General features: G+C 39.0%; 1 protein-coding gene across 4 annotated transcripts in view; it reads right to left on the reverse strand.

Moving 5' to 3' along the window:
* Positions 1–270: 270 nt before the first annotated feature.
* Cse1l (chromosome segregation 1 like) overlaps positions 271–22378 on the reverse strand; it is a 42064-nt gene continuing 19956 nt past the window's right edge. For all 4 annotated transcript variants that reach the window (XM_004858082.4, XM_004858081.4, XM_013077153.3 and 1 more), the window contains 18 exons: positions 19539–19631; positions 17590–17757; positions 17353–17482; positions 15727–15792; positions 15087–15289; positions 14588–14672; positions 12952–13013; positions 11598–11734; positions 10380–10483; positions 8777–8874; positions 6833–6983; positions 6476–6684; positions 5768–5865; positions 5586–5671; positions 4753–4834; positions 3701–3847; positions 2686–2917; positions 271–1643 (listed from right to left, as the gene is read on the reverse strand). In XM_004858082.4, the coding sequence (XP_004858139.1) occupies positions 1554–1643; positions 2686–2917; positions 3701–3847; positions 4753–4834; positions 5586–5671; positions 5768–5865; positions 6476–6684; positions 6833–6983; positions 8777–8874; positions 10380–10483; positions 11598–11734; positions 12952–13013; positions 14588–14672; positions 15087–15289; positions 15727–15792; positions 17353–17482; positions 17590–17757; positions 19539–19631 (2241 nt within the window). In that variant the 3' untranslated portion in view covers positions 271–1553. The remainder of the gene's footprint in view (positions 1644–2685; positions 2918–3700; positions 3848–4752; positions 4835–5585; positions 5672–5767; positions 5866–6475; positions 6685–6832; positions 6984–8776; positions 8875–10379; positions 10484–11597; positions 11735–12951; positions 13014–14587; positions 14673–15086; positions 15290–15726; positions 15793–17352; positions 17483–17589; positions 17758–19538; positions 19632–22378) is intronic.

The raw sequence follows: 22378 nt of genomic DNA on the forward strand, positions 1-22378 counted from the left end.
GCGTCTGTTTTGTTCTGAACTAAGGAAGGAAAACACTCAGAACTTGATGGATTTAAGATGCTGAATGAACCCAGCATCCTCCAGTAAATCACTGCTGTGGCACATCTTTAACTGTTTACCAGCAGCTTCAGCAAGAGCAAAGCCATATGCACAAAGGAACCATTACTATCAATTCCCTATGTGGCGTTAGTTTGCTTAACAAAACTACCTTAAAAATCATTCCAATAAAATTTCATTATCCTTCAATGACCACTCAAGCCAAAATAGTAATTAAATTTACTGTTTTCATTACCTTGTAAAAGCCAACAAAAACCAACAGCAACAAAACTTAGATCAGATGGTAGAAACACGCTTAGGTAACTTAAAATTAACACTATAAAAACGTAAATCACCATGCAGAAAGAGGTTCCAGTTTATGACAAATTACCATTAACAATTCCAAAATAAGTAAGCTGTTTCCGAACATTTGGACATTCTGCTTCTTCACTCCTTAAAAAAAAAAATGCTATAGCCTGGGCCGGGGATTTAGCTCGGTGGCACTGCGCCTACCTTGAAAACGCAAGGTCCTGAGTTTGATCCTGGTACTGGGGGGAAAAAAGCAAAAAAACCCAAATGCTGTAGCAACACTGCAGGTCAGGCCAAGGCAGGCAGCAGGGTGACTACACATTTTCTGTGGCTCCTGGAACTCAAGCTTCTAAGATGGTATCAGCCTGAAAAGTCCCAAGTGACCTCTGATCTGCAGGGAAGGGGGTTCCTGGGAAAAAGTTCATCCATCCCTGCTGTCAAGTGCTTTCAGCGGAAGCCAGCAGTGTTTCTCCCACTGGGGATCCACCTGCCCAAATTCTTGTGCAGCCAACCAGGAGCTGCTCTACACAGTTGTAGTAGATAAGCTCCAGATTTATATTAATGCTCCCTTCCCCGTGTGTGTGTAAGACAGCTTAACCTTAAATAATTTCAAAATTAGGATTTTATGGAGTCCAGAGGAGAAAGGGGAGAAACTTAAATTCTCTTTTATGAAAAAGTGTCAGGGAGCACCAGAAACCTGTCCTTAAGATGTTCTTAGATACATATTTCAGGGATTTATTGCTTAAAACAGACTTAAAACTATTAAGTGTACATTGCTTGGCAAATTACACAAATGATTTCTTTTTGACCTTTTCAAGAAAAGGTTAAACACAAAGGACAAGGAAATACAAATGGCCAATAGTTTCAAAACAAAAGGATTTAGTAACAAAGAAGTCTCCACAGTGTCTGTCAAAAATTTAAAATGATACAAACCGTGCAAATGCTCAACTCAAATCAAGGTTGTACACGCAACTATTAGTATTTGTCTCTTGAAGTGGCAAACAAGTCATCCACTTATATTTATGATCACACAAACCATCGAGTTTGCTCAAAGTTCAGCTTGAAGCAACAATATCCCTATATCCTTTATAAGATGGAAACTGGGACAAGTTCAAAAGGAAAACTTGCTTTGTCTGAACGCAGCTGTGCTCACAAATCTACATAAATTCTTAACCCATAGTGGGTTTAGCCAGTCAGGAAAACGCAGATCAGAGCAGTGTCACACTGGCCGCCTGAAGGTATCCCTGGAGATACTGCAGTGCTTCTGCATTGAGGCTGGTGCTTACCATGGATGGAACCTACAAAAGATGGAAACCACTGCTGGCTGTTGACCCAGACAGCCCAGCTCCTGTGGGGCTGCCACAGCTCAGGAAGGGCAGCCAGGCCCTGATCCATGTCCAAGGGAGTTCCAAGCAACTCGGCTGTTTTTATGCCTTCAGAATTGGAAAGGCCTAGCCAGGTGTGGTAGTGCACACCTGTAATCTCACCACTCTGGGAGGTCAGGGCAGGAAAATTGGAAGTTTCAGCCTCGCCTGGTCAGCTTGGTGACTTAGCAAGATCCTGTCTCAAAAGAAATGGACAGGCCTAAAAAGTAGATCCAGTGGGCCGGGGATTTAGCTCAGTGGTTCCACCGCCTGCCTCCCAAGTGCAAGGACCCGCATTCGATGCCCAGTACCAAAAAAAAAAGTAGATCCAGTGAGGAATTATTAGTGTGATACTACATTGTGATTAGGTTTTAAAAATATCCTTACTAATGTAATGCATAATGAAGTACTTCTGGGTGAAATGATATTAATGTCTAAGACTTGCTCTAATTCTCTACAAAGAAAGACTGGCAAAATATTTGTCATTATTGAAATTGGGTATACAAGGGTTTGTTATGCTGTCTCTATGTATGTCAGACATTCAGATAGCAACACTGTAAAAAGATGATGGCTAAATACAAGCATGTAGCCATTAAATGCCACTTTGGTTTTTTTTTTGGTACCAGGGATTGGACTTGGGACCTTGCGCTTGTGAGGCAGGCGCCGGAACCACTGAGCTAAATCTCCGGCCCTCAGTGCCACATTTTAATAACAGGATTATTTGAAATTGAGAAATACATTTCTATTCAAATGATTTTTCTCCCTTTACCTTTACTTCTAAAACTATTAAAATATATTTGTAGTACATAACACTAGGGAAAAAAGGCTTCTTGTTTAAATTAAAAATGTGCTTTACCTAAACGCAATGGGGTGTGGTATGATTATGGTGACCGATGAAAACAGGCACCATAACAACTACCCTCTTTCCTTCCTAGTGAAGTCTCCACCAGGCACATAGCTCTGTGACGACACTTACCCTTCCCGGGCAGGCAGTAGACAATTTGTGAAGTGACTGTGCCAGGTGAATTTTGGGGTTGTTCACCATTTGACCTACAGGGTCGTGCTCTTTCTTGCCAGCAAACGCCAACTGTGAGAAGGCTGTCTGATACCCTGGAGTATCTTCTATGTCAATAAAATGCTCTTCATCTGGAATGGTGTCATCTTCAGGTAACTCAAAAAGGCCAATGAGAGACTGTAATAAAGGAGTCCTAAATTGGGAGAAAGCAAGAGACAAAACCTCAAGAAAAATAAACAAAAGCAGCAATTCCTCAGAAACAGAAATACAGACCCACAGTCTCAAGAGTAGGCCAGGGAGTGGGGGTGAGGGGAATGTAGCTCAGTGGTTCCACCGCCTGCCTCGAAAGCACAAGGTCCCGAAAAAGGAAGAGTAGACAGGGGTGTTTGAAATGAAGACAGCCACCAGTGCTTGTGCCTATCCAGAAACTGTTCTGTTCCTTTGAGTACAGCACCCTGTTTTTCAGAAATGACACCATCTCAAGCCAAACCAAGGTCTATTAATGCTCAAGAGCTGTTAGAGGAGAAAGCGTCCAGCTGCCAGGTCACTGTGGAACAGCTGCCTCAGACAAACCAAGAGGAGGAAATGCAAGGCGAGCAGTAATGACCAGGAAGACCCTCAAAACGCCAAGTATGGATACGGAAGATCATTTCTGGCCTATGCAGCACTTTTCCCTTAAATTACTTTTTGCAGCTTGGCTGGGTTTCTGTCTTGGTCAAGACTGTCACAAAGCAGTCTCAGAACACCATCTAGACCACTCACAAAGAGGTCCATGAATCTACCCACACCACCAACCTTAAGAACACTATCTTTTTAGACCTAGGAAGACCCAGTCGGTTCCTGGATCTGGACATTACTAGCAGAGAAGTGGAGCTCAGAAATCAATTCTCTTGGCCCCTAGGGGAAAAGGCCTGATTGTGCAGTGAGATGGGACGACGAAAGCTGCCATCTCCCTGGAGTCTGAGGAAGTGCTTACCACAGCTTGGTGTACTCAGTGTCCATCAGCGGCGGGCACTCCGTTAGTAATTTTGTTATTCCCACTGCACAGATCTTTTTCTCCACATTTCCAGATACTTTCTGAATTTCAGGAATAATGATTTTTTCCAAAACCATTCCAAACATTCTGTTCATCAAAGTAAAATAAATTACTTAATATTAAATTGGACAACTGCTGTTCCTGGTCAGCCGAAAACAATGGGAGACGACAAGGCAAACTCAAACCCCACTAAACCCCACCCTGTACCCAGCTCGGTAACTGTCTTTTGGAAGTAAACATCCTCATATTACTTCAACTTTTTGTCTTATGCACTTTTAAAAAACTCCTCAGATCTCTGAAAAATTAGCACAGCTTAAGGGAAAACAACCCATTTACCATGCAGTACTAATTTTTACATATTTCTGGATTATACATTTCCCAACTTTCTTTGCTTATAGAATTGTGTTAAATTCAAAACATGCAGGCCGGGGATTTAGCTCAGTGGTTTCGCTGCCTGCTGTGTAAGCGCAAGGACCCGAGTTCGATCCCCGGTACCAAAAAAAAAAAAATTTAAAACATGATCTGGCCATCCTAGAAGTAAAGTTTTTCACAATTCTAAATGATGCAAAATCATTACACTTTATGCTTTAACAATGCTCTGATGTAGGAAAAGTGGATCAAAGATGTGGCCATTTTACTGTTCAGGATAAAGAGAGCATACATAGGATGTGCTCTCTAGAAAGATGCTGCCAGTGCAGAATTAAGAAAATAATTACATGATTTTTTTCTTCACAACTCTATATCTAAGAATATAAATCACAAAGATGGGCCAGGGATTTAGCTCAGTGGTTTCGTTGTCTGCTGCGCAAGCGCAAGGACCCGAGTTCGATCCCTGGTACCAAAAAAAAAAAAAAAAAAAAAAAAATCACAAAGATAGTATCTTCAAACCAAAAAACCATGAAATCATCAGTAAGATAGAGATAATGGTTTACGTTAAAGGAGGTGAATTATTGTTTTTAAAACTAAAATGTAACAATGAAAAACAAACTTACTTGGGTTGTATACCATCAAATATTTCCTGTAATGCTAGGGCCCCATATTTTATGCAATACAAATTAATAAAGACTAAGAAACCTGTTGAAAAAAAGAGAATATCAATATAGGACGCACCACACTAAACTACTAATTGACTAGAAGTCTGCCACATGAAACTTAGTGGTAAGTATCACTAAAACCCTATAACCAGTGGAAACAAAGTCTATGTAAATAGGGAGGAGTGGAGGGGGTGAAGGGCACACAGGTAATGGGGAAAAAATAAGAACGAAGATACATCATGTACAGGTACAAGAACCCAATGAAAAATGTAAATGTATTATTTACCTAAAATGTACTAATACAAGAATTTGAGAAAAAACCCCCAAAAGAACCCTATAACCAACTGGCATCAGTACTTGCCTTCTGACACAATTTAACATACATAATGTCCTTTACACACAATCTGATATATACTTCTTTATAATTTTAATTCTACTGAAAAGGTGTTTGTTTTTTTTTCGAGGCAGGGTCTCACTTTGTAGTTTAGGCTGGCAATGAACTCACTATGTAGTCCAGGCTGGCCTCAAACTCACATCGATCCTCCTCCCTCTGCCTCCCGAGTGCTGGGATCATAGGCTCATAGGCGTGCGCCACCACACCCAGCTTGAAAAGGTGTTTTGATGTCAAAACTTAAACCAACCTTTGGAACACAATACACACAAAACCAATTTAGTGTTTGGAAAACACCAACATATTGTTATTTTATATGCCAAGTTTATAACCATAAAGTCTAAAGGTTTCACCTACTTTCCTTCTTTATTTCTATAAAACATCCAAAAGATTTACTTACTCTTGATAAACTTTGTAGTTTTGGAATTCTGAAGCCTTTGGAATAGCAGAAGGAAAATTTGCTTTCTGTACTGGTCAACTGATTCACTAAAGAATTCAATCAAAGCAACAATATAAATTCAGCATTTTTCTGAGTACCTAACAAAATTCTTGGTTTAATGTATAGGTTACATTCATACTCACGGAGGCATGTGCTCTATTATACTGTTCAGAAGATAAAAGCCTTGGTGGTCATTTGCTTTGGATGCAATTAGCTTCTGGAAGACACCCAGTAAACCAGGCTACAACAAATCAGATAAAAAAATAAATAGTTAAAAAAGAGACATGGATTAGAATTTCAGTACATAAACAAGTGATATATATTTTGAAAAAGGACTCAACATTGAATAATCTGATTAGCCTGCTCTCAAATTTTTCTTAAACACGTCGGAGGGGAGTTCCCTACCACAATGAGCTACTGCAATTCTTAAAATGAACACTATCTGGTTTTTACTTTTCACTATGGATTTAACTGAATAGTAACTAAAGAATACCTAATTCTAGTAAAACACTCATTGCCATTTGGTTGTGGGGGGGAGTGCTGGGAATCAAACTCAGGGCCTTGCACTTGCCAGGCAGGTGCTGTGCCACTGAGCTACATTCCCAGCCCTCATTGCCCCTGTCTACTAATTGCTTCTTATTGTCTTACTTGCTTATTTATTGATTGACTGATTGATTGTACCAGGGATTGAACTCAGGACCTTGCCCTTGCGAGGCAAGCAGCGGAACCACTGAGCTAAATCGCCAGCCCTTTGTCTTATTTTAAATAAAGAAAATGTTAAAACCTGCTATCCCTAGTTTCTCCAAGCTACCTTAGAAAATTATAGTTACTTAAAAATAAACCTGACTCACAATTTTGTCAGCTGCAGCACTTGCTATTGTGTTTGAACCACGTTCTAAGAATGCTTGGAGAAGCCTCACTAAAGCAGGAATATTTCCTGTTCTTTCCCAAAGCACTGGCTGAAGGAGGTGTGGAAATAACGCCATATAAGACGACGGGATATCATTTTTGTGTGTTTCCAGGAGCAAAGACATCACTTGAAAGACGTATGGAATAAATTCTGTTGATAAAAGTAAAAACAGCTGTCAGCTTCAGAATGAATGGTTCTAACACAAAAGCCACATATCTCCTAGGAAGGCTCCATTTTATAACCATCTTAACACTTTTACTCCATTACAAAGAAAACAACTAACTTCCTATAAACTTACCTTGTACATCATTTTGTAAAATTTCGGTAAACACCAGAAACAAAGCCTCCTCAAAATTTACAACAGCAGCAGGGTTAGCTTTGCAAGTTATTCTTATGGATAAGCATATTGCTTCAAACATGTAGTGATTGAAGTGAGGTTTGCTTGGGTTCTAAAATCGGGGGGAAAAATTACTGTTATAATCCAAGTAACTGTATTAAATATCACCAAAAACAAAACACCTCTCTTTTCTAAAACATTTAAAATAGATGCCATCTTGTCTTTTTTAAAAGTTAGCATTAAGACTATTAACACCAGGGGCTGGGGATTTAGCTCGGTGGTTCTGCTGCCTGCCTCACAAGTGCAAGGTCCCGAGTTCAATCTCCAGCACTAAAAAGAAAAAAGAAAGAATATTACCACCATCCTAAACTAGTTCTTGTTTATAGAATTAAAATTTTTTTTTTTGGTACCAGGGATCGAACTCAGAACCTTGCAATTTCGAGGCAGGCGGTGACACCACTGAGCTAAATCCCTGGCCCAATATTTTTTATTTTTGACAAATGCATTAGTCACCTTTCTTGCTGCTGAGACAGAATATCTGACCCAGATATTTTTTTCCCCTGGGGAATGAACCTGGAGTCTTGCATATGCTAGGCAAGAGCTCTGCCACTGAGCTACACCCACAGCCCTATTTGGACTTTTTTTAATGGTCAAAAGTCCACTGTGAGAAAAATAAATTCACTTCAGTCACGGGGGTGTGATTACACAAGTCTCAGCTCCCAAATCTGTGTGCTCTTGGAGACCCATCACTGAACACAGTGCTGGCAGAAATGAGAGCCAGGATACCAAGGTTGGGCACCACAAGCCTTAACTTCTTTGGGCCTCAGCATCTGTTAGCTACAGACTAATGATCTTCTGTAGAGGCATTTTCAATTTTCTTTTTAAGTAGTGAAACCCTATTCAAATAAAACCTCTCTTGGAATGACAGCATATAAAACTGAACACATTCACAAAGGGGCTGTAATTTATATGTCTCGCTGCCAGTGGCTCTAACTTAATTCTTAAGTCTCGGTGCTGGGCAGCTCTGATTTAATTTTATTAGTAAAAAGATCAATAAAAGGGATTGGATCAGGGGCCGGGGATTTAGCTCAGTGGTTCCGTTGCCTGCCTTGCAAGCGCAAGGTCCCCGGTACCAAAAAAAAAAAAAAAAAAAAAGTGGTTGGATCCGTTTGTACCATCACTGGCATACGCAGCCCAATGGGACAGTCGTGGGTGGGTCAAGCTGGTAGGAATGTGTTTAATTAGAAGGTAGGAATTCTATGCACATTGCGGGGAAGCACAAGGATTCTGTTTCCCTTCTCCCTTCATCCCGCAAGGCCCAGAGTAGTAGTTCAAGACCCTTTCCCAGAACCAGGTGAAATATAACTAATCTATTCTCAATTTATTTCATATTTATAGCATAATTAGGATTAAGAATCTATAATGGCATTCTGTCAACCTTAGACACATTTTTCATTTTTAAAATTTAGTATTAGTACATATGAATCAAAATATCTGTACAATGTTTAGTGGAGGAGTAAACTTCATTTGGGGAAAATAAAGAGTAAGAAAGAAGAGATACAATGACTTTGCCATTTTATGGAAATCCAAATAGCCTCTTTTATGTCTGTTTAGTGCATCTAAAAGAAATTCTCGGTCATCTGATTTTCTTAATTTTCTACAGTGAACATGTTATTTTTGAAATGAGAACAGAAACACATTCAAGTTTCTGAGCCCACACTTAAAGGTGGCCGCTCTTGTATCTCCAAACTGTCAGCATCCTCATACTTTTTGGAAAAGCCTCAATGGCAGGCCAGAAGCACACATAGAGACCTTCTCCAACACCTCACCCAGTGCCAAGGAGTTCTGAGGCCCAGTGAGAAGCAAGTTAAAAACCAAACTCATACTCAGAATTGGCTTTATTACCTTACTAACTGCTAATAGCTTCTGTGTAAGCTGGGTGATGAGAGTAGGGATATAGGGGATTATGGCTTCTTGAAGGAGGGAGAAACTTCTCATGATAGCTGTAAAATATAAAAACAGCAAAAAAATAGTTTAGTTAACCTTTAGAATAAAACACTAATGTATGGTGACCACTTACAGATACAATTTTAAGATGCTTAAACAACCCCAGACAGCTCTCTCATTTAACAATTTCCCTTCCTTTTAAAATTAAGACAGGGGTTGCAACAAAATTTACCTGGGAAATTCTGAGTACTTTTAGAAGGCCCAAGGCTTAACAAAATCAAAAGGGAACAATAAAAATAACTAAAGGACAAAAGCAGCAAGGAGGAGGAAAGAACAATGGACTGACATGGGGTGAAGAGCAGAGTGAGAGAGAGAAAAACTATGCCGGGTCATTTGTTCAGAAATAACTGGTGAAAAAGGCTAGCTCCAGCATTAAAGAAGCATGGTATCACCCTACAAGAAACAAAGAGAAAACTAGCTATGGATCTCCCTCAAGATTAGAAACCTAAGACAAAATATGAAAATACATACAAAGACACAGGGTCCTTATTGCAAAATACTGCTCATTAACAGATGACCAAAAACATTTGGCATGGGAAAGAAATAGATCTGTAAGCTAAATGTATGACAGTTCTCTTTCCACAAATATTTCCAATTCATGCTTACTAACCAAAGTACCTACTATAGGCCAGAACTAAGGGGCAGAGAGTTTTCCTCTCCTGCCTCCGAAACATACACAGGATGTTTCTTCTAGCTGAGCTAAAGACTCACTCACCTTTCAACAACACACTGATATCTCTCCCTCACACCTCTGCTTGGACATCAGTTCCTAGAGGAAGGCTTTCCCTGGCCTTGGTTAAGAGGGTCAGAGGATGGCTTAATGCCCCTCATCTGTGAGAGCACAGAACCCTTTCACTCACTTGAGAAGCTATTACATACCCCGTGTTCTCAGGAACCCTAGGAAACAATAATGAAGACCACAGACCAGTTACTGCCCTGCTGAAAACCCACACAAATATGCACCTGGACACACACACTCCACTCTCTCTCTCTCTCTCTCTCTCTCTAAAGGACCTGACCTTTGTCAGGATCCTGACTCAAGATGGAAGGCTCAGGGTTAGTTTTCTTTGCAAAGTGTTTCCAAAGACTCAGGTACTTGCAAGGCTTTTGAGATGCCACAGTGAAGACTGAGATTGTGATTGTCCCTGAAGTCTGAGCTGGCACCAGGACACACTGACACAGCACCTGTGTGCACCACATGCACACATCTTTACTAAGCCCTAGTAGAGCATGCAGTCATCAGAGGCTATTGCACGATCTGGAAATTCAATCCAGGAAAGGAAAAATGGAGTTTGCCATGTTTTCTGTAATGAGAGGTTCTACATCAAGCTAAGGCAAAATGTTTCTGAGACAATTATTAGTAAACCATTCCTTTCATTTAATATCTAAACCTACCTATTTCTTAGCAAACGGTTTATGATTCAGGAGTGTAACTCAGGAGCGTTTACCCATGTGAGGATGGATGCTTAGTTAGGATCTGTACACCAGGGAAACGGCCTACCTTTCATAATATATTCATTTTCTGAAGAGCCAGGAAGTGTGAGAGCTTTGAAAAGGTTTGTTAGCAGAATCTCAACAAACGGTGCGATTTCTGCAGCTGTAAAACTATAGATGAAAAAACAGCTTTCAGTCACTACCAACTCTTGAGACTGTCACTGTGGAACACCCTTGGCAACTACTAAATCACACTTCTTGGCATAAAATGAGCCATCTCCTAGTTGGCAGAGAGCTTTGAAAAATAACTGCTTACATGTGCTCATGTTAAGCTCCTTCTTATACACACTCAGCACCAAATGCAATTGAACAAATCAAAGACCCAAGTAAAGTCAACATCATCTAAAACTGCAAAGGCCTCCCTCAGGTCACAGGCATCAGCACTGAGAACGGCACTCCGGAGCTCAGGGGTCTCAGCTTCTATTTTTCCTGGAGTTGGAGGAAGCTGTTTTCTCTATCAGTTCTGGGCCTGAAGACAGGTACTGGCTTGACTCATTTCAAAGGACATCCTCACAATGGCTAAGATCACGTGTACTTCAAAGTTCTTGGTGAAGCAAAGAACCTTAAACTATTTTTCATCTCTTACCCAGAGCTCAGTTTCAAGAAATAACACTGAAGAATGGCCTGAAAGACATAAGTCTACCCACTCTTTTACCTTTTATTCTCAATCAGGCCAGAAGAGCTACTTTCTTGGCCCCTAGAGAACTCCCTTCCCTGGGCTGTGTTGCATCTCAGAACTTAGTGAGAGTATGAAAATAGGTATGTGAAAAGAACTGTCCCATGATGCTGCTGAGAGTACTGCTACTCCACAGCATCCTCTTAATGAAGGCTCTTCAGAGATGCCTTCTAACTGTCTCACCCTTAATTAAACTTGTGAACATTGTGACTATTTTAACTCTCCAAGTTTTCCTGTTCACCTCAGCTTCTAGGAGACTCCAAATAAAATTAAGAGCTTCTTTACTACACAGGATCCTCTAAACACGTTTCTGTTGATTAACTTTACTACTGTTATTTTCCTTTGCTCCAATTAACTTTACTGTTAGAAGGTATTCTGGTTAGCAGCCCCAAATTCTTCTGGAATGAAAGTATTAATGAATAAAAAGTACACATTAGTTTTCTAACTACTTACGAAATTATGAAAACATTCAGAGATATCTCTGACCAGTATACTATATATAGTCCCCATCTTAAGCTGAAAATACATAAACTAAAATCAAATACTTACAGAGTGGCGTTGCTGGGCCCTCTCATAGTAAACAACCGTTCTAGAGCATGTGCTGCATAAGTATGAACAACGATACTCTCAGCTTGAAGATGATTAATCAAGAGAGGAACAGAGACCAAAAGATGCTCTTTTGGTACCTGAAAAATACAATAATATACAAGCTGTAAATTCAATGATTCTATAATTGAGAAAAAGACAACTGGAAGAGAAGGGTTTGCTGATTTTAAGAACTTATTTCCAGCTCGGTTATAATGGGAAATGATACTGTTAAAAAATCAAAACTTCTCTTAATGGTTCAATTCCTATTCATTTTTTCAATTTTTTTTCTGAGCACAAAACTATGAGGGGAAAATCTTGCAGACAAATGAGTACAATATAGAGTATTTATTAAGGAGAAGCAGACTAATATTTCATCAATCTTAAGAATCATACTTTTGAAGAATTTTGTTATTTTAAGGATGTACTTGTTGACTCTAAGTACCTGATAGGAGAAGACACAGAAAACTACATAAAGGGGACCTACTGACCAAAATGAACTAGAGCATCAAAAAACCCTCATTTGATGTCTAGTGAGTTTGCTAAGGCACTAATTCATGATAAAGGGGAGAAAACTCACATTTATCCTGTGTTTCCTATATATTTTGGTAATTATATTATCTATGTATGAGACGGTGGAATGTACAACATAATTAATATACTAAAAACCACTGAGATATATACTTTAAAATGATTTGTATATAATGGAAACCATATCTCAAAATTTTTTTTTTGGTAATGGGGATCAAACTCTGAACCCTGCACTTGTGAGGCAGATGGTGCATATTGCAATAAAGTGCTATTAAAAATTGTTTATAATAGAAAAGTCTTCACCTGAAGACCTAGTAAATGTGTGTCTTGAAAAAGTACACTTATGATGCATTCAACCCCACCCCAAATCCAACTGTAATCAAGCCTCCAGCTCTACCAGTATAGGAAGACAGACACCAGAGGAACAAGATGAACTACGAGGATGCAGCCTTTTTTCACCTGAAAGTAGAATATGAGGAACTCTCCAACATAAATAACTCTTATCTCTGAATAAAGGCACAGGAAGAGGGCGGAGGAATCTTTTCTGTTGTAAATTAAGAGACTTAGGACATAATCAGCCATAAGCAATGTATGGACATTGTTTGGGACCCAATTTTTAATGAAATTATAAAAATACAAGATAGCTAATGAAAATTAAGCATTTTCTAAAGTCAGTAAAGAAATATTAATTCTGTCAGACATGAATGTCAAATATGATCACATGGAAAATTAGAGAACCTAATTTACAATAAAATTCTTAAGTGGCATATGACAAAAATCTACTTACTTGATTTCTAAAAATCATAATATATTTGATACCATCAGCTTTAAGGACAGGAAATTCATTCACTATTAAAAAAATAAGAAGTCATAGTTACTTAAGTGGTAAGGACTGTACTCAAAAATCAGCGACATTATAAGTTTGAAAAAATGATAACCAAAATATCAAGTAGCTAAAGCACAGTTAATTATATAATGATCTACTATGCCGTTACTAATTTAGGTAAGGTTACAAATAATTTTTCCTTTTTTCTTGCCTTGAAGTTTCATGATAAATGAACATTTACCACTTATATATATAACTGAGCAAAAATAATTTGGCCATGTATCAATATATTCTCAGAATTAAAGCTATTCTGATTAAAGATAATTTTCTCTAGCTAGGATTCACCTTAAATTACTCTAGTGGTCGGAAAACAAATAAGTGAAAGAGATAAAACAGGGCTGGAGATGTAGCTCAGTGGTAGAGGGCTTGCTTAGCATGTGTAGGGGCCTGGGTTCAATCTCCAGAATCAACAATCAATGGAAAAAACAGTCAGCTATTAGTAACTCTTTTTTTTTTTTTTTTTCGGCAGAACCAGGGATCAAACTCAGGACCTTGTGCTTGCCAGGCAGGTGCAGCGCCACTGAGTTACATCCCCAGCCAACTATTAGTAATTCTTTTTTTGTGTTTGGTACCAGGGATCGAACTCGAGTCCTTGCGCTTGCAAGGCAGGCGGTGGAACCACTGAGCTAAATCCACATGGAGTATTTTTGAAAAGGAGAATTATCTCAATCTAGATCAACATACTCTCATAAATACAGGAACCTATTAACTTTTTATTTTTTTTGACAGCACCAGGGATTGAACCCACAGAGCACTGAGCTAAATTTCTACCCCTTATCATTTTTTGGAGACAGGGTTTTGCTAAGTTGCCCAGCCTGCCTTCCAACTTGTTTTCCTCCTGTCTCAGCTTCTAAAATAGGAAGAACCACTGGAATGGGCCACTGTGCTCAGCAGTACTTCAGTTTTTCAGTTTACCCTTCAAATGGGAAAGTAAAGGAAACCACCAAAGCATAATTTCTATTCATATGTAAGGATAACAAAGCCAAGTTACAGTTAAGTCTCACTTATTTTAAGATCCTTCTAACCAAGTCATATATTTTCCATCAAAAGTTAATTTCACATGGGCAAGGGCTAGGGCACCATTTGGCATTTTGTTTAATATAAGAAATAACTAGGGCCAGGGATTTAGCTCAGTGGTTCCGCCGCCTGCCTTGCAGGTCCCAAGTTTGATCCTGAGTATCAAAAAAAAAAAAAAAAAAAAAAAAAAAATATATATATATATATATATATATATATATATATATATATATATATATATATATATATAAAATAACTTCAGAGCCAGGCATTTTGGTACACTTCTGTAATCCCAAGCACTGTGGGAAGCTGAGACAGGAGACTCACCAGTTCAAGCCAAGCCTTAGTGACTTACCAAGACTCTAGGCTCAACACAAATAATAACTTAAGGAGAGGAACCAGTTTTTTGAATATCATAACACTTCAGAACTTTTATAATTTTTTTCCTTATCACTTCAAAGTAATGATATAAATAAAAACTGCAGGTAGTTGTATAGAAGAAAAATTCCACAAAACTCACCATTAGGTGATTTTAAATCAGGAAGGATGTGATTCACAAAGAACTCTGTCAGGTTTACAAGTTCATTAGCTTGTGTAATTCCATGCTAAAAAGCAAATTTGTAACAGGGTAGAATGACACAAAATACTTATATGTACAACCACATCAGAAATGTAAGCAGCTGTAGAAAATAAAAATGTAGATGATGAGCCAGGGGCATAGCTCAGCAGGAAAGCACTTCTCTAGCATACACAAGGCTCTGGGTTCAATCTCCAGTACTGGCCACATCCCCCAAAAGGATGAGAAAAGGCGGTGAACACTTCAAAACATACATTGTTTATAAAGAAAACAAGGCTAACTCAAGTGCTTAATACATCAATATAAAACTGTCTTTGGAGACTCTAAATTCTAATCAGAACAAGTTACATGGGGGAATAGGCCAATTTTCAGAGATCATTTGTTTTTTTAATTCTGTGGTTTCTGATTTCTGTTTTACAAACAACACATTGAGAAGATTTACCTTCTGCGTTTGAGCTTTTGATGCCAAAGATGTCACGAGGTAAATGGCTGCATCTTTGTGTTTCCAGTTGACAGATGGATTTTTTGCATATTCTTGAAGCATAGAATTAACATAACCAGAGAAGATTCCTGTCACGGGTCCCTCAAAAAATTTGCATAATCCTCGTACCAGATCACAGGCAGCCCTGCGTCTTGTATCAATATCTATAGAGTCAAAAGAAAATGTATCTTAGGGCAAAGAACCAACCACCAACCAACTAATCCAGTTTATAAGAAAAGAAATTGCTACCTAATAACTGTCAGCAACACAATGAAAAGAACATTTCTTTTCCCCATAAGAAATATACATGAGAATAAAACTGAAAAGGTCATAAAATTAATCATTACTGAGAATACCAAACAGGAAAGATAAGGGATTCAATTTTTTTTCTGGTACCAGGAATTGAACTCAGGACCTTGTCCTTGCCAGACAGGCACGGCGCCACTGAGCTACATCCACAGCCCCAAGTGATTCAATTTGTGATTCATCTATGCAGGTGATAACAAGAGCTGCTCTTTGAAGATATACTAGCTGAAGGCAAAAAACAGTGTAATGAAAGTCAAAACTGGCTTACTAATAGCTAAAAAAACAAAATACATACCCGATCCTTCCAAATCTCTTCTTATGTACTCCTCAGAATTATCTTCAAATGCTTCTTCATCAGCAGCTATAACAACAGTACATATTTGAAGATAACCCCCCAAAACACAGACAAGTGACTATAGTCCACACCTGAGTATGCAGAACTGGCTTACTACACACAGCAAAGCATTCCTTCCCATCAAATGACTACTTTCTATACTCCTAGTCATCACTAGAGCAGTAAGCATCACCCTAAAAGGCTTGTATTAAATAATTCACACAGCTGTGACATGTGACAGTGTCCATGACTTTCATGTCCAACTTTCAAAAACTGAGTACTGGGGATTAATCCAGGAATGCTGATTTTCTATCTGGTCAGATAAGGACATCAACTATAATAATTACTTGACAAAAGTCACTTCAATAACAAAAAAAAGCAAGGCAAACAATATCAGAATAAAGATTGTGTCCTTAATTTTAAGAAAGCACAAAAGGAAATAGAACCTCCCACTATATTATCCTTAATTTACTCCTTCTGTTCCAGACTGATAGTTTGAAAACCACTGATCTAGTAACTGCTGTGATATGAAACATAATCTCCTACACCTTCACACCTTCTTCTTCACAACAGCAAGAAGAGAGAAACAAGTACAGGCTCTTAGGACTAGTTAATCTTTTTTGTTTTGTTTTGGTTTTGGTACTGGGTATCAAACTCAGGTCCTTGCGCTTGCGGGGCAGGCGGCAAAAACACTGAGCTAAATCCCTGGCCCTGGACTATTTAATCTTTTTTTTTTTTTTGGTACCAGGGATTGAACTCGGGTCCTTGTGCTTTTGAGGCCGGCGCTGGAACCACTGAGCTAAATCCCCGGCCCTGGACTATTTAATCTTACACAAACTAAGTGGGCCTCAACTCGTATGTAGAAGTTATCAGTCACTCCTATTCTCAAAGTCAATTATTTAAAAATAGCTGGGCTGGGGATTTAGCTCAGTGGTTTTGCCGCCTGCTGCACAAGCGGAAAGACCAGAGTTCAATCCCTGGTACCCGACCCCCCCCCGCCCCCCAAAAAAGCTATTTGCCTAAAATGAGTAAAATGCTGTATTTTTCCCCAATGTAGGAGGATACATAAAGTCTTATCCAGTATTTTTATGAAAACAAAACAAACCCCAAGTATACAGCAAAGCTCATTACAGCAATACAAAGGATGCTGTCACACTTTCTGTACTAGTTTAGTAAACACAAAATACCTCCAAGTATTTTTGGCAAATTTTTTTTCTCCTTAAATGCTTTTATTGGTACATTTTAAGTATCATTTTTGGTAACTTAAAAAATTAGACTGAATATGTTATAAGAACTAAATGACTTATTAAATTTACATTAATGGACTTTTTTTTTTTTGTACTGGGGATTGAACTAGGGACCTTGCGCTTGTGATGCAGGCGTCGGAACAACTGAGCTAAATCTCCACCCCCCCGATGCACTTATTTTTTTGTATTTTGTTTTTTTCCTGGTACCGGGGATCGAACTTGGGACCTTGCAGTTACGAGGCAGGCGGCAGAGCCACTGAGCTGAATCCCTGGCCCTCCCAATGCACTTTTTAATAAACAGCTTTTACTCCCCAAAAAGCCTTCACTTTGCCATACTTACCTCTAAATTCCATGTTAGGCACAATAACCTTTTCACAGATACTTGTCAGCGTGTTCTGGTCCTCAAACAGATTCTTATAGTGAGGTCTCTCACAAACTGAAGCCAGAAATTGAATTGCATTACTGACCAACTGAAATAAAACATAAAATAGGAATATATTAAAGAGCAAGATCAACCTTTATTTCTTGGGAGAAACAAGGAGAGAGTTTCTTTTATTTTTCTTCTCCATCATCTTACCAAATCATATTTAACCTCTTGACCTGTTGTAACTAATAAATTCCAGATGGCTGTGACAAAGCGAGGCAGGTACCGCTGAAATTCTTCATCATACTTCTGAGCATAGAGTGCAGCATTATCACAAATCTGGGATTTTAAGAGTTCCAATAAGCCTGCTTCCTCTTCATCCTCACATAAGAAAAGAGAAAATTCAAACATACATATACAATTTGAAGGCTACCATAAATAGGGGAAACTTATAATTCCTGAACAAGACCCTTTAAAATTTACATCCAAATAATCTAATGAGGGATTTCTTGTTTATTAATCGCTGAGAGCAGCTCTCAGGTTTTCTGGTTGAATAAAATTTCTTTTGATTGCTAAATTACAAAATATTTCCATACTGTATTGAAAATATTTCTACAGAAACCTGTATAAAAGAAAATCACATCATACTTTCAGTATCATGTTTGGTTTCTCAAGCAGTTCATCATTTCAAATATATTAACATGTAGATGTCTCATCCCTAAAACAGCTAATACCATAAGGATTCTCATAAATGATATTCTGGTTATAAAGTATTAAACAGGACTAGGGATGTAGCTCACAGCCATTTGCCTAGCATGCAAAAAAAGCTCTAGGTTTGATCCCCAGCACCACCCCTCCCATCCATATATATAATACATATCTATATATCTACATATAATACATATATATTAATAATCTAAGCCAGGGGTCAGCAAACTATGGTCTGTAGGCCAACTCCTGCCTGTTCCTATTTTTTTTTTTTGCCTGCTATTTTTGCAAGTAAACTTTTATTAAACAAAGCCATGCTCATTTTTTTACAATGTATAGTGCTGTCTATAGCTGCTTTCATATCACAACAGCTGAGCAGTTATAGCGCACAAGACCACATAGCCCTATAAAGCTGAAAACATTTACTATATGGACTGTTACAGAAAAAACTTGCCAACCCCAATCTAAACCATGACAGTGATTTGTGTCAAAGTCCTCCAATCTAGAATAGAAAGATATTAGGGTTGTTACCCAGTGAGACAACACAAGATAGCATGTACTTACCTAGGCAAACAGCTCCTTGTTGAAAAAAATGTATTTCACAAAAAGGGCAGCTTTTCTCCTCTCTCTCTTTCTCTCTTTTTGGTTTTTTGAGACAGGGTCTCACTGCAGTTCAGGCTGGCCTCAACTCACAATGATCCTCCTGCCTCAGCCTCCCGAGCACTAGGATTATAGTCATGCACCACCACACCTGACCTCTATATCCCACTTTAAAAACCTGATTTCAATTACCATTTCTAATTTATTTTATCTGGTGTTGAAGTATTCTTTATATTTTGTTTTATGGTTTCTTAGGAAAGATCTTAAATATATTAATAAACAAGCAAATACATAGCACAGGGTAAGGTCTGCATGTTGAAAAGTACAAATAAATCCCACGGTAAGGTCTGTATGTTGAAAAGTACACATAAATTCAGAAAATTTCAGAAACTTTTACACATTTTAATTTTTACGTATTTTCCCAAGCTCGGATATTTTTTTTAAAGGGGGCTATCATTACAGAAGTCTAAGGTTTTAAGTATCTTCAACAACAAGCAATTATTTCCTAAAATATTCACAATGTGATTAAGGCCTTGCTTTCAGTAATGCAATGAAATACCCGTACCTGTAAATTTTACTGAGGACATGCTCGGAGTAACTTATGTATTGCACATAACCAAAAGAGAACACCCAACAGAAGCAAACATTACTTGAACTTGTGGAATTTTATCTATTAACAATCCAAGAGTAAACAGTTTTCATAAGACACCAAAAAATTCTTTTTTTTTTTTTGGTACCAGGGATCACACTCAGGTCCTTGTGCTTGCACAGCAGGCGTCGAAACCACTGAGTCAAATCCCCAGCCCCTACCAAAAAATTCTTAAAGAGGTTACTCCAACATTTAAAATACTTACATCAGTTTGTAGAAGCTTATTATCCAGTGTCAACAGGGTATGAAAATTGTTCATCCAAGTTTCCATATTATCTTCAAAAAACTCAGGGAGATCCTAAAAAAGAATTGGTGACCTGAGACCATGATTAAAATACACTAATGTAGTACATACATCTGCACACCATGTCATTTTTGTTGTTGTTCTTTTTGGAGACAGGGTCTCAGTGTAGTCCAGGCTAGCCTGGAATGTGCAGCGATCTTCCTGCCTCAGCCTCCAGAGTGCTGGGATTACAGGTGTGTACCACACCCAGCCCACCCATGCCAAAAGTTTTGCATGCGCCTCTAGGTTCAACACCCATCTTCTTAGTCTGAAGCATTATCTATTGTGCTAAGACTTCCTGATCCACCTAGGTTTGTGGTAGCTGAATAGAACTCTGACTTCTGCCTCCAGTGCATGTTTTCACCAACGGATGCTCCCTCTACAGTATTTCCTGTCCCATTCAAAATATAGTTATTCCTTTAAAGTCTAGCTAAGATTGTATGAAGGCTTTCCTTAAAAAGTTCAGCACTTATTGTTGTATCTATTTTCCTTTCTAAACTATTGCAATTGTTGTATGACCATCAATTCAGACTCTTACAGTTTATGTCTACAATGTCCCCTAAAAGTCTCATGTTCTAGAAGGGCCCAGTCAGAAAAGAACTGGTGAGGGCATGACTTGGAAGGGTGTATTCTCAGCTCCAGCTCCTTTTTGCTTCCTGAGATGTGAACAGCTCTCCTCCACCACACAATTCTGCCATGCATTTTCTGCTTGGAGCCTGTGGACAATGGACTGAACCCACTGAAAAGTGAGCCAAAACAAACCTGTCTTGCTTTAAATTGTGGCTATCCAATATTTTGTCCAAGGGTCAGAAAACTAAACCGAAATTTAGTACAGCAAATTGTTGTTGCTATGTGTCTGACTGTTGTTTGAAAGTCTTTGGTGTGTGGCAAGAGTTTGGAAAGGCTTGGGGCTTCCTGTTAAATAAGCCCTAGAATGTTGTGAACAGATCTTGATGCATAATACTGGTCAGAGCTCAGACTAGAATGCTGCTACAAATGCAGACAGTAAATGCCAGGCTTAGATTTCAGTTAGGAACAAGGATTTCATTGACTGTTGGGCTAGAGGCTGTGTAGGCTACACTCAGACAGACAATTTGTCTACATTTTGCCCATGTCTTCAGACTTTGCAAGAGATTGAAGTTAAGGGCAGTAGATAAATTAATCTAGCAGAGAAAATTTCAAGACAGTCCAACTTTCAGGCTGTGGTACTTTCAGCAATGGTACTAGTGACTGGTTTTAGCCAAACTCAGTGAGTACCAGGAACAAACAGTAGAGCTGAATGATTTGAAGAGTTTTTAGTTTTCAAGAAAGGAAGCATCTGCAAATGGGGACAAAGGACAGCATGGCTGTTGAAGACATCAGCATCAAAAAGAAGCCAAGTACTTTGGGGACCGGGGATTTAGCTCAGAGGTTCTGCCGCCCACCCCGCAAGCACAAAGACCCAAGTTCGATTCCCAGTACTGGAAAAAAAAAAAAAAAAAAAGCCAAGTACTTTGTATAGGGACAAGAAGAAAGAGGTCTTGAGGGCATCTGAAAAGTCAGCAAGATCACACACCACTGCAGGCTTAAGGGTGTAAAACTGTAAAGTTTTCATTAAGAAGCCATCCCTTAGCCCTCCTACCCCAGAAGAGTCATCTAGGGAATTGGTTACCCATTGTTTCTTGGTGGTCAACACTACAGGCTTCTGTAGCCATGATCCAAGGGGGCCAGGCTATTGCCTGAGTGGGCAGCAGACCTTGGCATCATCCATGTGTGCTAGTTTTCCAGTTATGTAAAGTGCAAGAGTTGTGGAGGCTTCCACCCAGATTTTACTTTATTTTTATTTATTTTTGATACCGGGGATTGAACTCGGGACCTCGTGCTTGGGAGGCAGGTGGCAGAACCACTGAGCTAAATCCCCAGCCCTCCACCCAGATTTTAAAGGAAGGCCTGACAGTATACCAGGAATGTGGAACATGTGCCAAGTAAAGCACAGCAGTGAGCAGAGCCAGCCCAAACCCTTTGGAGCTCACATCTCACCACAACCTGCCTGCTATATACGCAGCTAAAGAACCTAAAAGTTGCCCGATGGTTTTTGGCCTTGCTTTGTTCCTATTTCTATTCTATTACTCCTTCCTTTTGGAATGGAATGTTCACTCTGTGCCACTGTATACTGGGAGTATTTAACCTTCATTTTGATTTTATGGGGCTCAAGGCTAAGAGTCTGCCTTGAGTCTCAGAGGGGACTTTGGATGTGGCATTCTCCAGAAATGCTGGAACTGTTAAGACTCTGGCAAATCTTAGAGATGAGAGATGAACTACATGCATTATGCATACTGAGATCAACAAGAACCTTTTGAGGGCCAGGGGTGAAATGTTATGATTTAGACCTAAAATGTGCCCCCAAAGTATCACATTCAGCTATGGCCTGGTCAGAAATAGAGGGCCACTGATGTGTGACTTGGAAGGTTGTGTTCTTGTCCCTGGCTGCTCCCCCCTCTGCTTCCTGGCACCATAACATAAACAGCTTTCTTCTGCCCTACTATTGTAACATGAGTTTTCTACCTGCAACTGGTGGAACATGGACTGAACACACTGAAACTGTAAGCCAAAATAAATCTCTCCACCTTTAAATTGTGCATATGGAATATTTTGTCCCATCAACAGGTGACAGATTTGAACTGTCTTATACAGTTGCCAATTTCCCATGGTATAGTACAGTACTGCCTCCTTAGAAATATGAGACAGATTCCTGACAGTGAAGATTATGCCTCCTTTGGTTC

Source organism: Heterocephalus glaber, unplaced genomic scaffold (genome assembly GCF_053883595.1).
Source record: "Heterocephalus glaber isolate CG9 unplaced genomic scaffold, H.glaber_assembly_v1.0 deba00001673, whole genome shotgun sequence".
Taxonomy (NCBI): domain Eukaryota; kingdom Metazoa; phylum Chordata; class Mammalia; order Rodentia; family Bathyergidae; genus Heterocephalus; species Heterocephalus glaber.